The 15,281-nt window shown below is 40.4% G+C and overlaps 1 protein-coding gene across 1 annotated transcript in view; it reads right to left on the bottom strand.

Annotated features, from left to right (window-relative positions):
* ALPK2 (alpha kinase 2) overlaps nt 1–15,281 on the bottom strand; it is a 180,892-nt gene that overhangs the window by 18,078 nt on the left and 147,533 nt on the right. The window contains 1 exon segment of the mRNA XM_043966972.1: nt 13,031–13,079. Coding sequence (XP_043822907.1) covers nt 13,031–13,079 — 49 coding nt within the window.

Below are 15,281 nucleotides of genomic sequence, written 5' to 3'. Positions count from 1 at the left end.
TGTTCTCCAAAAAAAAATGTAGGGGTGAGAAGGAAGGATGCATTGGGAGAAGGGGGAAAGGAGAGGTAGAATAGGGCAAATTTTTTCACATAAAGGAGGTACAAACAGAAGAACTTTTATAGTGGAGGGAAAACTGGGGGCAGTGGCAAGTAATTCTTTAACCTCAATCTAACTGGAATTAGTTCAAAAAGGGAAGAATACATACACACTCAGCTGGGAGATAGGAAAGGAAGTGGAAAAGAGACATTAAGGGGAGGATGATAAAGAGAAGGGTAGATTGGGGGAGACAGTGGTCAGAAGCAAAACAGATTTTTGAGGAGGGACAGGAGGGGGGAGGAAGGGAGGGAGAGAGAGGATAAATAGAAGAAAATGGGATAGAGGGAAATGCACAGTTAGTGATCATAACTGTGACTAGGAATGGGATGAGCTAACCCATAGAACCAGAAGTGGATAGCAGAATGTATAGGAAGCCACAATCCAACAATATTTTGTATGTAAGAGACACACTTGGGACAGAAGGACATATACATGTTTGAAATTAAGGACTGGAGCAGAGTCTATTATGCTTCAGCTGAAATGAAGAGGGCAGGAGTGGCAATTGATGATTTCAGACAAAACAAAAACAAAAATAGACCAAATTGTGTAAGAGATAATCGAGGAAACCACATTTTGCTAAGAAGTACCATGGACAACGAAGTAATATAAAAAAATTATAGCAAGTTTCTTGGATGAAGGCCTCATTTCTCAAATATGTAGGAACTAAGTCAAATTTATTAAAATAAGAGCCATCCCCGAATTGATAAATGGTCAAAGGATATGAACAGCAGTTTTCAGAAAAAGAAATCAAAGTTATCTATAGTCATATGAAAAAATGCTCTAAATTACTACTGATTAGAGGAAGGCAAATTAAAACAACTCTGAGGTACCACCTCACACCCACCAGAAATGACAACTGGTGGAGAAGATGAGAGAAAATGAACTGTTGTGGATTAGTGAACTGATCCAACCATTCTGGAAAACAATCTGAAACTATGCCCAAAGGGTTATAAAACTGTACGAACTCTGTGATCCAACAATATCACTACTAGGACTATACCCACAAAGAGATCAAAGAAAAAGGAAAAGGACCTATATGTACAAAAATGTTTATTTATGTACAAAAATTCTTTTTGTGATGGAAAAGAATTGGATATTGGGGTTATGCTCATCAGTTGAGGAATGGGTAACAAGTTGTGGCATATGATTCTGATGGAGTATTGTACTATGAGAAATAATGGGGGTGGTTTTGGAAAAAAAAACCCATGAGATCTATATGAACTAATACAAAGTGGGCCAAAAGTCATGATATTTTAATAATTTTTTGAAATGTTTTTCTTTATTTTTGCTGTTTACAAGATTCGATTTTTCACACATAATGTGAATTCATTTCCTATATATGATGCCATGGTATTGTAAATTAAAAACAAAAAATAAAAGAGTTATTAAATATTGAAACCCCTTCATGGCTTTTGGCCCACCCTGTACAGAGTAAAGTAAGAAGAACCAGGAGATTATTGTGCAACGTAAAATGGCAATGTTGTAACAAGGTCAACTATGAAAGACTTGGCTACTCTGATCCAAGACAATTCCAACGGACTTACAATGAAAAATTGCTGTCCACCTCCAGAAAGAACTGATGAACTCTGAGTGCAAATTGAAGTATAATTTTTCTTGCTTTACTTTTTTTGCTGTTTCTGTGATATGACTAATATGTAAATGTTTAAATGATTTCACATGTACAATTGATATATTGTTTGCCTTCTCAATGGGTGGGGGAGGGATGAGAGGGAGGGAGAGAATCTGGAATGCAAAATTTAAAAAGAAAAGAATGTTAAAAAATAAATTTTCTAAAAACTGAAAAAACCCACACTATATAGAGAGTAGCAGTAGGTATTAGGAAAATGATTGTTTTCTCCTTTTTTTCCTAGAGAGTAACCCTTTCATTTTTTCAAATTGTCTCATATCTTTTATGTTGAAAATAACTCATGATCCTAATCACTAGTGTTAGAAATAGGGAGAAAAGCTATTTGTAGATATTATCACCTGTGAAATAAAAGGTGTTAGCAATTGATTTCTAATGCTCCTTCTAGTTTTAACATGCTATAGTGCTAGGGGCAGCTAGGTGGTGCAGTGGATAAAGCACTGGCCCTGGAGTCGGGAGTACCTGAGTTCAAATCCGGCCTCAGACACTTAACACTTACTAGCTGTGTGACCCTTGGCAAGTCACTTAACCCCAATTGCCTTAACGAAAAAAAAAACATGCTATAGTGCTGACTTTTCATAGTGATCCTCAATCAGCATTCTAACTGGTGAGGATAAAAGGACTGGCTAGAAACCTAGTATTCTTGGAAAATAATAGATGTGTGACCCCAATACCCCCAGCCCCAAGAACTCCATGCTTACCTACTGGGAGTCCTGTTTGTATGACTTCCAAAGGGCCTTTTATCAGTGATCTAGGATTCCTGAGCTCCTGGTGAAAGTGCCAAATTCTGAGTATTATATTCAGTTCTGGGCATTTTAAAAAGGATGTCGACAAACTGAGCAGTATCATATGGTCAGCATCCCTTATGGAGATCAGTGGGAGGAAAAGGGAATATTTAGCCTAGAGGAGAGGAACCTTCGGGTAGATGTGACAAGTAATTGAAGGGCTGTCACATATATGGAGGAGGGATGTAACATTAGAAACAATTTGTGTAAGTTGTGGAGTCAAATCCAAGTTTGCTGCAAAGAAAAACTTGCTAAAAAAAAGTAACCAAGATGTCTTTAATTGCAGTGGGCTGCTGTAGGAGGTAGTGGGTTGTTACTCATTAAAAGTCTTTTAGCAAAGGCCAGACAACATCTCGTCAGGGATGTTGTCAAGGGGATTCTCAGTCAGGTATGGGCCCCTGAGGTACCTTAAGCTCTGAGGTTCTACAATTCCATCAGTCAGGACTCAGGAGATGTTAAGTATCTTGTTTGCTGTTCTATATCCCTTTGAGGGCCAGAATCAAGCAAACAGGGCATGCTTTGGCCTTTTCCCTCTCTCCTCAAGTCTAATAACTGGCCCAGACTGCCTCCATGGAAACCAAACCTAGCACACTCTCTCCCTATAGTCACCGTGGAAGAAAAAAGCAGTATACTAAAAATATCCTCATTTTTTTTTTCAGAAAAGTGAGAGAAGATGGAGAGAGCCTCCGTCACAGAAGGCTGACTAATCAAGCAGCAAACCATCCAGGTGCTAGCTGTATGACGTGGTTTCTGCTACCATTGCAAACTTCTAAAGGTCATAGAGCTAACTTTCCACAACAGGACAAAAACCTCATTGAAACCAAGAGTATTTCAGTGACAAGCAGAAGAGCTACATGAATAAAGCCACAATGAGGCTATCGCAGAGAATGGCCAACTATCAAGAGCTTTTATTTTTAAAATCCACTAATTCCATATACTATCTCAAGCCAGTACCCCCTGGCCCAAGAATCCTTAGGATTGTATAATGTACTGACAGATTATTTTGGTGAGCTTTTGACCAAACTATACATCACAGTCTGAGCAATGGGATTCTTCTTCCCACTTGGTTCTTACTGTGTGGATTGTTAAGCTAACCTTTTCTGAGTAGTTGTGAATCTCATTTAGGAGGCTCTCTGGTATTTCTAGCACTTTTTGTAATGACCGCAATGTCCCCTGAAAATGGAACCCTCTGTAGCACCTCTTTCATTGCGACTCAGTGCTGAACATACTCCATGACACTGGCAAATGCTTTTGGTGACCATATTGTGGAAGCACATGAAAAGCCTCTTTTTCTGTTTTTCTAGAAATATTAAGAAATTATTCTTTCTCTAGCCAAAAAATCCTTCCCAGACATTTTCCTTTAGGAAAGTTGGTAGGACAAAAACTAAGGCCTTTTCAGGGGAAATAGATTATGGGTGATAACTAAACTTAATTCTTGTCTTGTTCAGACTATTGGCTTTCCCTACCCCTTGAAGTGATTGGGCTATTATTGACCAATCTAAGAGCAGTCTCCTCTTTGTCTACATCCATAAGAGACAGATGCTATGACCCACACTTCTCTGTTTAGAAAGAATGTTACAGATATTGATCAAAGGGTGACTTTTCAGTCATGTCTGACTCTTTGTGACCCCCTTTGGGGTTTTCTTGGTAGAGGTAATGGAATTGTTTGCCATTTCCTTCTCTAGTTCATTTAGTTCATTCTAGTTCTCTAGTTCACTTTACACATGAGGAAACTGAGGCAAACAAGATTAAGTGACTTTCTCAGGGTCATACACTTAATAAGTGTCTGAGGTCAGATTTGAATTCAAGGAGATGAATCTTCTTGATTCCAAGTTTAGTGCTCCATCTACTTTGCTACCTAGCTGCCCTTCAAAAGGCATAGGTCTCTAAGATTACTCGAGGGAAACATTTGAAGGCAGGAGTCAGTGAAAGAACTAAGTAGTGCCAATTGTTTTGGAATGTTAACCCAGAGCTGCATTTGAACATACAACTTTTTCCCCCTCGCTCATTATTCCTATAAATGTTACCTCAAGAGTAAACTCAGGGCAGAGTCAGGTCCAAGGGAATGAGGAGTTGATGTAAATTTAGATATTATTCTTTCTAGACTAGAAATGCTCAGATTTAGGATGAGGATAAATTCAATAAAATTGTTTCTCTCAGATTTGTGCCAAAAATGAGGATTAAAAAATTAATATTTTTTCCACAGATGACATATCTCCCTGTTTTATGCTTCTTATGTACAGCTCTTTACTCAATAAAAGTAAAATGGAGGTTGGAGGTTGGGAATTAGAGTCTGAATTGAATATCAGTGTTCATTGAATTGAGTGAGATTTCCTCCCTAACCACTGGGGTTTTATTCATTAGAGACCATCATGTCAATTTTCCTATTATATCCTCTTCTCTAGTACCTTCAGCCTCTCCTTCTCTTTTTTTTTCTTTTTTTTTTTTTACTGAGGCAATTGGGGTTAAGTGACTTGCCCAGGGTCACACAGCTAGTAAGTGTTAAGTGTCCGAGGCTGGATTTGAACTCAGGTACTCCTGACTCCAGGGCCAGTGCTCTATCCACTGTGCCACCTAGCTGCCCCATCAGCCTCTCCTTCTCTATGGGTTACTCTGCTGTCAAACAGGTTCCTGACACATGTGAATGTGAGGGTATGCATACCTAACACATGTAACAATACATATATGCAACAGCATATATAGAATGTAGCACATGTGTGTATACGCACACATATATGTTATGTATGTAAATAACAACATTTGTTGTGTGATGGGTGAAAGATGAATTGACTGAGGAAAAAGAAAACTTTATCCCATTGCTTGAACTTAGTCCTGAGTGGCTGCAAAGCTGGACCATCTCTGCTGGCGGCTTTGAGACCCTTATCAGAACCTAGGTTTGCTGACCAGATCCAAAGATGGATGCAAGGAGTTTTCTCATAATTGTACATCTCAAGCATCTCATAAGTCTTATCTGAAAACTGGCCTCATAGTGATCAATTGTTTCCATGTTCCTTTGATTGTTTACAGACATTTGGGGGTAAGTGGGATACCCCCTTTTCTAATTTTAGGGAAATGAACCTGTTCACTCTCTTCCCAATATTTAAAGTCCTTAATATTTTTTTCCAATCAGAAATCAGATTACCTACTGTATCCCAGATGTTTCCTTTTAATTAATTGCTCTTATTTAATTGTTTTTAATGTATAAAAATCTGTCTCCCCCTGTACTCAAGGTCTAGTACCAAAGCTGAGGAAGGCTACTGGTGCTGATTTGTTGGTTAATTGGCATGTGTTGCTTAAATAATATGTTTGGAAGTTTCAACCTTGGTTTTCTGGTTCATTTAATCTTTCATCTGCCACCTCTTTCTAGCTGTCATACATTCCCTCTTTTTCTTTTAGCTACCAAACTTCTTGATCGTGAATTGCCTCCATTGTCTATCTACCTCCTCCATCTTTAACACTCTAGCTTCTGGTTTCCTCACTTAAAAGTGGTTTCTCCAGAGTTATCAATGACCTTTTTGTCTCAAGGATCATGTACTCAATCCTTATGTTCATCAACCTTCATGGAAGATTTGACATTCTAATTCATGTTCTTTTTGACATATACTTTCTTTAGCTTCCATTAACCTATATTTTTTGCCAGTTCTCCAACTCTCTTATGATTCTTTGTCTTCTCTGATAACTTCTCTTTTCCTTGCCCACTTGCTGAAGGATGTCACCTGGTGTCTGTCTTCATCCTTAAGTCAAAGAAACCAAAGATGTCTGGCTGGGATTTCTGCAGATCAGTGAAGGTATTCAGTCATAGTGACAGCTGGTACAGAGAACATCAGCATCCTCAAATCAAAGCAATGGAACAAAACCTCATCCCAACCAAAAAGTCAATTTGAAACCTTAGGGTTGAGTTCCAAGGGCAACTACCACTGTCCTTCCTCCTCCCGAAGGACAATATCGGACAATATTAGAGCAGAGGGTACAGAAACCTTTGGCCACCAGCAACTTAAGTGACCTTGCTAGAAAGACTAGTGCTGTGCAAAATAATAAAGGTGATAAAAGACAGCATGGGACACAAAAGCTAGAAGGCTGACCTTGTGTAGCCCTTCCTTTGACACATGCAAATTGGATGTTCCTGGATAAGTCATTTAACTTCTTAAAGCTATGGACAATTTTGTAAGACTATGAGTTATAGATCAGTTGTTCAGCTTCCCTGGTTGGGAGAATTTCCCATACTGGAAGTGCCTTGCTGATGAAATCTCAGGCTTAGACAAATAATAATAACAAGAACGATGATGATGATGATGATAACAACAGTAAGCATCTATATAACACTTTGAGGTTTGAAAGAGCCTTACCTATATTACCTCATTTGATCCTCACAAGAACCCTATGAATTAGGTGCTACTGTTATACTAATTTTATAGATAGAGAAACTGAGGCTGAGGGGTGTTATGTGACTCGCCCAGGGCCACACAGCTAGTAACTGTCTGAAGCAGGATTCAAAATCAGGTCTTCCAGACATGAAATAGAATGTTCTATTCACTACAACAACTAGCTGCCTAAAGTAAAATGTAAAAACTAAAATTCTTCCCTTTACCACATCTACCCATCCTTCCTTTGGTATCATCTTTCTAAAAGATGTCCATTATGCAAGTGCTGTCCACAACTTTCCACTGTTAGGCCCTGCCTGAAGCTGTCCTTCCCAAGTATCTCCCATATTCCTAACCTGGCTTTCCTCTTTCAGCAGACCTTGAGTTACTGTCTGTATCTTTCATTACAATTGATTGGATAACCTAGTGAATGTGCTGGCTAGCTATATGACCTCCTAGGTAATAGTCTTCACCTAGTCAAAATGGGATTTGTTAAAACTAATCCTGCCATTGCACTTTACATACATTATCTCATACAAGCCTCCTAAAAATTCTGTGAGGTAGGTTTTTTAGTAATTTTTCAATCATCGGACTCTTTGTGACCCCCTTCTGGGGCAGCTAACTTGGCAAAGATACTGAAGTGGTTGCTATTTCCTTCTCCAGCTCATTTTACAGATGAGGAACCTGAAGCAAACAGGGTTAAGTGCCCAGGGTCACACAGCTAACAAGCGTCAGAGGCTGAATTTCAACTCAGGTCTTCTCGCCTCAGGCCTGGCACTGTATCCACTGAACCATCCAGCTGTCCCAGTTAGGTAGCTTATACAGAGATAATTCTCATTTTACAGATGAAGGATCAAAGAATTAAGTGACTTGAGCACATCATCCCACAGCTAGCAAGTGTCAGGGGCAGGTTCTGAACCCAGGACTTCTTGGTGCAAAGGCCAGTAGGTTAACCACTATACTATTCTTCCTCTTGGGAGGAGCTAATGGGTGGGGATTTCGGGCTCATTTCAGGCTCTTAGAGGTATTATGTGGCAATGGTATACTTCCTAAATCTGTATCTTTGGAATAGGGTTGATTGCCCATAGCAATCCAGAGTTACCCAGCACATGCCAGGCAGCAACCAGTTAATAGGAGAATTCCTTGCCCTCCTGGAGTCTAAGGAAAGAGACAAAAAGATCAGAGCCTCACTCTGCTTTCTCTTCATGGGGAATACAGATCCTGGCTTCAGGAACCAACAATTAATTCCATTACAGATCCTCTTTTCTGATCATGAAAACCAATTTCCCGTTCCTAACAGTGCTTCCCCTACTGGTCCAGTAGTATTCTTTGATTTCTGAATGTGCCCTGAGTCCCAAGGGGCACCCCTGCTCTCCCCCACCTCTTCTTTGTTTGCCATTGTTAGTTCTGAGGTCCAGGCAGTGCCACTTGCCTCGGTAGGTCCAGAATGAAACATTTGTTCTGCAAAGGCAGAATGATGAAAGGAACTCAGGCTTGGCAGCAATTGCAAACCTAATTCAAGCCATTCTATTATTATTATTATGGTTTGTAGGACCCGGGTTGGGGGAGGAGACTGTGTCAGTGCTGGCTTTCTCAAGGCAACCATCTGAACCCTACTTCTGTAACTTCAGAGCATGGGGGCCCCCATCTCCCCACATTAGGGACCCATCTGTTATTCAGCACCCAGTGTCTCAGGAGTTTAATTTTGACATCTCTGACAAATGCCATGAATCATTTATCCCTATCATCATAACGTCTGGGGATAGGAAAGCAAGAATTGGCTCAGCTGGTTTCGGCAACTATCCAAAAGAAGGAGTACTTACTCTTCTTTGCTCTTGTTTCTGTCTTATTTTGGCTCAGCACTTCTGAGTGAGAGAGAACCCTATTCAATGCACTTCTTTTTTCTTTGTTCTACTTAAATCTAGAGATGGGGAGTGGACCTTTTTTTGTAAAAAATGCAATTAAATCGTTGACTATGGTGCCCTCTGCTGACTGAATTTTTAACCTTCATCTCCAGCCTGGATAACAGAAGAAAACAAAACAAAATGTTTATTTGGATCTGTCCTTCTTTGTTTCTTTTCTACGGGATCAATAGAAAATAAATGAGAAGTCACAGTACTTCTGCACACTCTTTTCAGTGATGGTTGCTGTTGTTTTTACTTGCTTGTTCGAAGGCAACTATTATTTTCATGATACCAAGCAACCACTATGGAACTAGCTGTTTTTCCCTCTTGGAAGGCATTCCCTCCAGAACATTTCATGTTGGCTGAGGAATTTTCAATGAGAAAAAAAATGTGCAGCACTAAAGTCAGCAGATTGAATCTCTCTAACAGGGAGCGGATGATGAAAAGTCAATGGCTAAATAGATGTCAAGACAATTCAATTTGTTAGAGTTTCTGACTAACCACTTGGAACTTTTCTTTCACCTTTGCCAAAAGATTAATGGGGTTGGGATATATATGACATGCTCTCAAGCATAATAGTATCTTCTTTCTCCCAGAAGAAATACCACATATTTCTGTTTTAAGAGTAAAACTGGGGTTGGGGGTTATCATAGAACAAATGAATAATTCATGATGCTTGCTCCATATTCTTTTAGGAAGCTCATGAATAACAATTTACCTCCAAGTCACCAACTCTGGAATCCATTAGCTTAATTAAGGTATGACTACAGTACAAGTTGCATTTGTGAGAAGTTAGGGTATTCTGATAGCACGGCATCACAAGGCAGTGTGAAGCCTCTTCTCTAATGTAGGTTGTGAGAGAAATGAGAGATAGCTTGGCAGAGTGGGAAGATCTAGGCTTGCTTTAGAGTCATGATTTGTTCAAGCCCCCTCTTACTAAAATGAATAAGAAATCATTTCTCCCACCTCCAAGTCACTGAAATCTGCCATGAACAAACAAACCCATTTCTGTGCCCAGCTCCATCAATCATCCCAAACACTGGTCCCCACATTCTCCCCCCACCATCAGTTGTTTTGGATGGTAGCAGGTTCATCTGTGGAAATAATTCAAATGTAGGTTTGGCATTGGATTTTTCTTTCAACTTTGTTGAAAATGGAATCCAATGGAGAAAAGCTATTTAGAGTCTAATTTGTGTATACTTTTTTTTTAACCTGGTTTTAAAAAATGTCTTTTGTGCTCAAGACCTTGATTCAAATCCTACATCTGTCTGTCATTTGCTACTTGTGTGACCCTGGACAGGTCACTTCCCCACCCTTGGCTTTAGTTTCTTAATTGGATACCAACTTCTGTAGAGCATAGGAAATAAATTTATGGCCCTTTGTTAGTTTCCTTTTGTTTCTGTTGTAGACAAAGATGCCTATTATCAGTAATAAAATCAATAAAAAAGTTGCAGTCTCTGAAGGTGTGTGTAGTATTTCTCCCATTCTTATGCTTTCATGCATTCTAATCAGGTTATTAGATAATCTGTCTCCTTCCATGAACAGATTTTGTCTATTGGTGGTTTTCCCCGCTTTGATGTTATATGTGCCCTGGGGCTATCTATAGGGCATAAATCTATGTGCTAGCCCTAGCCTGTTGTTAACATTCAACTCTCTAGTCCTGCCATGAGTGAAATAAGCATGCACTCCCTGGGGTGAGACACTGCATGGGTGATGACAAATCCTTATTAAAGTGAATTTATATGTATACCTCATCTTCTGACATTGCTCTGTCAACCTTTTTCAGTCTGATCCCTGTTATACTAAGTTTTTTTACTCCTTTTTATTTTCCCATTGCTCTTCCTGTCTTATCCTGGAATCAATTTTAAAGCTTCTCCTCCTCCTCCTCCTTCTTTTTTGCTGGGGCAATGAGGGTTAAGTGACTTGCCCAGGGTCACACAGCTAGTAAGTGTCAAGTGTCTGAGGCCGGATTTGAACTCAGGTCCTCCTGAATCCAGGGCCAGTACTTTATCCACTGCACCACCTACTTGCCCTCTTAAAGCTCCTTCAATATGTCCTTTTGTTTTATTTACCTATTTGGGATTCTAGGAGAGTCACCTCGTAACAAACTTCTATTGCATAGAGTTCATAATCAGCTTTCCTGTTTCTCTGGCAACGTCTACTGGACTGGGAATTAGAAATGGATTTTAGACCTGTTCCTTCCACTGTGTGACTTTGGACAAGTTACCTCCCCCCTCTGGGCCTGGATTTCTTTATCTTCAGGGATTTATCTGAAGCACTTAGGCCAGATAATTTTTAAGGCTCTTTTCACTTCTAACATTCTCTGGAAAACTTGATCACATTCCTACTCAGCCCAGTATCTCCCTTCTTGATCTCATTCTGTACAATACAGCAGAAACTGAAAAGGGTTTGTGATCAGCCAATCAAGAGAGCGGAAAGATGGATTGTATCCCAACCTTCCCAGAGAGCCAGTAATGGGATTTGCTTTCAACACAATCACACCTGCCCTTCACTCATTACAGCCCGATTCTGTCCCTACCTTCCCCTCTCCCTCTGCTCTGCAAGCTCCCAACATTTCCTCTTCAGAGCCAGGTATTAGCCTATTAGGACAGTTATAACTTAATCCTGATACCTATGGGTGTCATTGGAAAAATTCTGAGGCATATCCTACCAGGACTATTTTTCTTCACTGATAGCGGTACACAATCAAAAAAAATGGGGGACATGAATAAACCTTTAGATTGTTGTGTAGCCACCACCTCTAATGGCATCTGTCCAGTCCAGTGACCTTAAGAGGCTCATACAAAACCAATGGATTGGTTTGTCCATAAACTGGAAGGGGGAGGGGAAGGGATAAGAGGGAGGAGAAGCAGCTACTTGGGCTCTCCAAGGGTCTGAATTCCTCAGGGTTATGGTCCGTATTTCTAAAACAGCTGCTAAATGATTAAGTACTATGCCAGAGCACTGCAGCTTTTGGTTTGAGGTTTTGTTGGATTGTTGTTATTGTTGTTTTTTGTCTTAATATTGAAGAGGTTAAGGATAATGTAAGGGGTTCTCTAGTCTGTGATTCTGTGGCTCTGAATGGTAGGATTTAAGTTTTCCTGCTCTGATGTTAGGACAGAGATTGTTCTAAAAAGGCAGAGATGAGCATGTGGGGGCATATACAAGGAATGCCTTCCCCCTCTAAACCCCAGCCCCATGCATTATAACACCTGACCTCAAAGGTTACAATGATCACAACCAATCTGGAGCCAAGAAAAATGCCTGCTGCTGTACAGTCTAGTGGTTTTCTGAAGGAAAGTTTACATGACTTTTTCTTTTGAAGGGAGCTGAGAAAGGAGAAGAGAGGGAACGCCCAATCTAAGTTATAGCCCAGAAACCCAAACAGATTTGGATACAGGACTGCTATTCCCACAGATCCTCAAGAAATACCGGGTGATTGATTTTGCAGGTTAAAGGGAAGAAGTATTTCCTTTTTTACTTTCTTTCAAGCGTATCTTTATATTCTCATCTTCCACCAAGGCCAGATAGCAACACTGTAGCCAAAGAATACACAGCTACCATAAATCTCAAATACAGAAATATTTTAGAGCAGATAGGGAGTAACCCGCCCCACCCCCTCCACACACACACATTCCCAAGGCCATTCTCTTTTTATCTTCCTTTCTGGCAGAGTAAAATAATATCCTATGTTGAAGGAGAAGATTGGGGGAGAAGGGAGGTGAGGAGATAGAATGGGGGACTAATGAATTTTTTCACAGCTATAAAGAAATCACCATTTTCTTAATATTATCCACTACAAACTAAATTCATTACGTTCACTTGATTGCAAAAGGGAATATTTCTTAGACAACTCTTTTTTCTACTTTGGAGATAATGCTAAATTTTTAGCAATGCTGAAAAAAGAAATCTTAGAAAACCAAAGTGTGCATGTGAAGAGGGAAAACAATGGTACCTTTATCTATTTGAAGATAAAGCTATAAGGAATGAATTCTAAAATAAATATGCAATACACCTTAAAAAAAAGTAGACAGTAAATGTGTTTTACTTAAAAGGTCCATTTCCATAAATAATTGATGGAAATGAGAGAGGTGAATTGAAATCACACTAAGATATTTGTCTTTCAAAGTTATGACAAGAGACCAACATTACACACGCCAGTTTCTATCGTGTTTGCCCAGCGAGGCGTTGGAAATACAATGCAAAAGCTTACGCTGTTGGATTTCTTTTTCCACTCACCCTTTCGCCAGTGTTGCTATGCCAACGTCAGTTAACTTCATTCCTACACCTACAGGAAAAGAGAGGAAATATAGGGCCTGTGATACCATGAGCTTCTCAGAAGGGAAATCAACAATCCACTACTGATGGGCCCTACTGATGCTTCTAATCACTTCCTGCTTAAGGGAGATCATTTTCCACCCTGGTTTCCTCTGCTTGGGGTTGCTTTCTCTTGGCTGGTGACTGCTAGCCTTTCAGAAATGTACTGTCTGTAAGTGAATGATAATAGGAGTGCCAGGCCTTTGACATAGCAGTAATGAGGAACTGTAGGCTGCACATCCGGAGAAGGACAGTGGATTCCAGTCTTATGTAAATAAATCATTGTGGCATGAATACCCGGACAATGGAGTGCCTCTCACGGCCCTGAGAAATGGCATTCCAGGTCTGAGTTGCCCCTTGTGCAACACTGCCTGTCCGGGAGTACTCCTTTTGGTTACATCCAGTTGAATTCATCTCGGCCTCTTCTATCCTTTTCCCAGGAGCTCTCTCCAAGGAGATGCATATGGGGTTCTTTGGCTCTTGCTAAAAGGCCCGAGTCCAATTAAATATTGAAAAGGGAAGCTCTTAGATGGCAGAAGATACTGAGAGGAGGAGAGAGCATGACACGGACAGGCAAACCCTGATAGTGAAGGAAGTTAGGGCATTCCTTCAGTCAGATAGAAACCAAGCTCCAGCTCTATCAAATGATGAGAATGGAATGAGTGGGCACTCTCTGCTTTGCAGAGTAAAGGTGCTCTAATCATACCCCCACTAAGGGTACACCTTCCTACCCCTGCTTTGCTACAGTAGAGGGATAAAAGTTCCAATTCTCCTGATATTACTCAAGTGCTACAGTGGGGGAGGGAGGTGGCATGTAGCATCTCTCTTTTCTTAATTATTGAGTATAATTTCCCGAATGTCTTTCCTCTGTCTCCTTGACTAGATCAAGCACAGATGTAGCTTCTATTCTGGGCTCCATTCTCAGTTCCTGTATTCTAGCCCACCACGATCTCCAGTTTAAACCCTGAAAAAAATCTGCTGTTTGACCTTTGGTAAGGATTCAGAGAGCATCCTCACAAAGATGTGCCAGCCTCTACGGCAGCCACCCTGCTGGTCCTGCCTGACGCTTGGTGTCTGCCCCTTGCCTACATTCCAGTTCTGGGAAGACAGACTGTGGTTCCTGGTATTTGACCCTGTTCTGATGCTATTAGTCCCTTTGTTCCCATGGGGAAAGATTTTGTATATTGTTGTTTTGGTTTTTTTCTTTTTTTGGGGGGGGGTGATAGCATTTTGGAACCAGCTTAGGACAGTGGTGGTGAAACTAACTGTCTCTCTAACTCTGCTCCTGGGTTTGAGTCTGCAGGATCATTTAAGAGTTGTGTGACCTGGGACAAGCCACTTCATGTCAAAGAGCTTCAGTTTCTTCACTTCTAAAATGGAGCAAATCATACTTAAATTTCTGACCTCTAGAGAGTTTTTATGAGAATTATATGGTGGGGCAGGGCAGTTAGGTGGCACAGTGGATAAAGCACTGGATTCAGGAGTACTTGAGTTCAAATATGGCTTCAGACACTTGACACCTTGACACTTACTAGCTGTATGACTCTGGGCAAGTCACTAAACCCCCATTGCCCCGCAAAAGAGAGAGAGAGAGAGAGAGAGAGAGAGAGAGAGAGAGAGAGAGAGAGAGAGAGAGAGAGAGAGAGAGAGTTATATGGTGGATATTTGAATTTGTTTCTTTGTTTGACTCCCCCCCCCCCAATCAAATAGGATTAGCAATTACCCTATCATTTACAACCTCTAGAGGTCAAGTGACTCATCCAGAGTCCCCCAGCCAATGTATAGCAAAGGCAAGATTTAATCCCAAATCATACTGACTCTGAGGCCAGCCTTCTATACTATGTTCTAAGGACCAAAACAAAGGAATATATGTGAAAGCAAAGTAGTAAGTTGCTACAGAGATAGGGACTGGATGTATGACTATTAGGAATGTGCAGATGAGGAAACTCCTGCTATTAATGCTAGTCTCCATTGTCTCTTCAACTGGTAGTTTTAAAGGGTTACCTGGGGCCCAAGAGGTTCAGTGACTTGCTCAGGGTCACACAGTCTATATGGGTCAGAAACAAAAACTTAAAATGAGGTATTAAGACTCTGAGGCCAGCTTATCCACCATGCACTTTTTCACCTCTCACAAATAGCTATTCTAGTTTAATATATCATTATGACAACAGCT

The sequence above is a fragment of the Dromiciops gliroides genome, chromosome 1 (assembly GCF_019393635.1).
Source record: "Dromiciops gliroides isolate mDroGli1 chromosome 1, mDroGli1.pri, whole genome shotgun sequence".
In the NCBI taxonomy this organism is placed as follows: Eukaryota; Metazoa; Chordata; class Mammalia; order Microbiotheria; family Microbiotheriidae; genus Dromiciops; species Dromiciops gliroides.
This window is presented reverse-complemented; position numbering and strand designations above follow the sequence as displayed.